Source organism: Sinocyclocheilus grahami, unplaced genomic scaffold (assembly GCF_001515645.1).
Source record: "Sinocyclocheilus grahami isolate Dianchi unplaced genomic scaffold, SAMN03320097.WGS_v1.1 scaffold114.1, whole genome shotgun sequence".
Taxonomy (NCBI): domain Eukaryota; kingdom Metazoa; phylum Chordata; class Actinopteri; order Cypriniformes; family Cyprinidae; genus Sinocyclocheilus; species Sinocyclocheilus grahami.
Window position 1 is genome coordinate 124,024 of NW_015505293.1, and position 2,218 is coordinate 126,241.

The 2,218-nt window shown below is 47.1% G+C and overlaps 1 protein-coding gene across 1 annotated transcript in view; it reads right to left on the bottom strand.

Annotated features, from left to right (window-relative positions):
* The window catches only part of LOC107589230 (neurofilament medium polypeptide-like), a 5,470-nt gene extending 3,620 nt beyond the window's left edge, over window positions 1-1,850 (bottom strand). The window contains exon 1 of the mRNA XM_016277600.1: window positions 717-1,850. Coding sequence (XP_016133086.1) covers window positions 717-1,745 — 1,029 coding nt within the window. The 5' untranslated portion in view covers window positions 1,746-1,850. The remainder of the gene's footprint in view (window positions 1-716) is intronic.
* Between the last annotated feature and the right edge of the window lie 368 nt (window positions 1,851-2,218).

The window sequence follows — 2,218 nt, forward strand, 5'->3', positions numbered from 1 at the left end:
GTTGTCGTATTCTCAAGATAATTATGTGTGTATATATATATATATATATATATATATATATATATATATATATATTCCTGGCATGCTTCAAGGAACTTTCTGTGTATATGATTCTAATGATCTCACAGCACCAATTAATTTACAATTCACAGTACAGTAATATTCACAGGGCAACCACTAGGTGCATTCAGTCTATGTGTATGAGGTGATTCCAGGACACAGCCAATGAGCGAACCCTGCCTCTGCTCTGACTCAGCAAAGAGAGACTGCATTGTGGGTGTCTGCCTCTCCTTAACCCTTTCTAACACCATTCCACTGCACCTATGATGTAATGAAGCATCATATGCAAATCCTCTTGTGGATGACCAGTCGGTTTAGTGAGCTCTGAAGAAAAAGCATTACACAGCCATGCAGACTTCACTGTGACTTGATTTCATTATTGATGATAGCAGCAGCGCATTTTAAAAGCCAAATTGATTTATGATTCACTACAGTACAACTGTTCACCACAATATTCAGAGTAGTGGTCTAACAATATGAGTTTTCAGTGGCAATTGAGGAACATTATTTTATCTAAACTATACAAAACCATACACATATTATTGTTTTTCAACTTTAAAGCACTTTTTAAAATGCACGATCAGTCTTGCATAACAAACTCCCTTGTTGTTTAAATGGTAGCCTATACTTATTGTTTAGAGCATGCGATTTTGTACCTGAAGGCTGGCAAGGTCATTGTTGTGTCGGTCCTCTATGTCGTTCAGCTGCCTCTCCAGAGACTCTTTGGTTCCTCGGACAGACTCCAACTCGATGGTTCTGGACTGTAACTGACGGCGATAGTCTGCGATCTCGTCCCGTGCAGATTTGATGGCGCTTTTATTTTGCTCTGCGGCCTCCGTGAGTTTGGTGTAGCGGCACATGAACCAATCTTCCACCTGCTGGAGGTTTTGCGTCGAGTGGCCCTCCAGCTGCGAGCGAATCTCCCGCAGCGCTTCGGTGATATCCGCCTTCTGGTAGTCCCTCTTCTCCACGGTGATCTGCGACGCTTGCACCTGCGCCAACAGATCGCTCATCTCCTCTTGGTGGTTGTTGCGGATAAACGCGATCTCGTCCTGCAGGGACTGCACTTTCTTCTCCAGCTCGGCTTTGACGAGTGCTGAGTCACCCATGTCCTTCATCAGGGCACGGACTATCGCCTCCGTCTCTTCCCTGATGCGCGCTTCCTCGTCGAAGCGGTCCCTGAGGCGCTGGATGTCTTCGTCGATGTGCTCGGTGTCCAGTTGGATCTGCGCCTTCTCGTGATGGATCTGCTCCAGCATGGAGCGCAACTCCTGCAGCTCTTGGTCGTAAAGTTCGCCCAGCTGAGACTGCGACACCTGCTTCTGCCGCAGTGCCTGGATCTCCGCCTCGATCTGCTTGTTCTGCTGCTCCAGAAAGTGCACCTTGTCGATGTAGCCGGCAAAGCGGTCGTTGAGTCCCTGGAGTTGCTCCTTCTCGTTGGAGCGCTTGTAGTCTCCATTGAGGATGGAGGTCTGGGTGTAATCGAGACTGTCGGTGGAGCTCAGAACTGTTGAGCCGTAAGCTCGCGCCACCGGGACGTTGAAGGTCCTCTTGTAGGAAGAAGAGCTGGGGCTTGCCCGCGACCAAGTCTGGGAGCGAAACCCGCTGGAGGGGCTCGAGTAGCTCGTCCTGGTGTCCATCACCCTGCGGTAAGGGCTTCCTATAGTGTCTATCGGATAACTCATCCGGACGGACGGGGTGTGAACGTGCAGATGAACAGAAGAGTGAGGTAAAGTAGTGTATAGGTGCAGGGTGTGTGGCTCTCTCAGCGCTGGATAGCCGCTCTACCTGCCTTTATATACTCGAGGCGCTGTTGCGAAAAAGCTCAGGCTTGTTTTGACTGGACCATTGATCCGACGATGTGGGAGGGTCCTGCTTGCTACACTTATCGTTATCCAGTGTTTCAGCTTCCTGGTCACGCTTAACTAGTGCTTGGGAGGCTAATCCAGTGTGCGATATATTATAAAAAATAACTTTCAGAAACGTTTTATGTTCTAAAATGTACTTTTAGAGACTTTTTAGACTGGAAACTAAAAGTGTGGCATGCATTTGTGGTGTTTAATCTAAGTGATACATAATCAGTAGGCCTACTTATGTTTTATCAGCCATCAAATGTTTAAAAACTCAGTCAAAATGTACATCTACACTTTTATGTAAA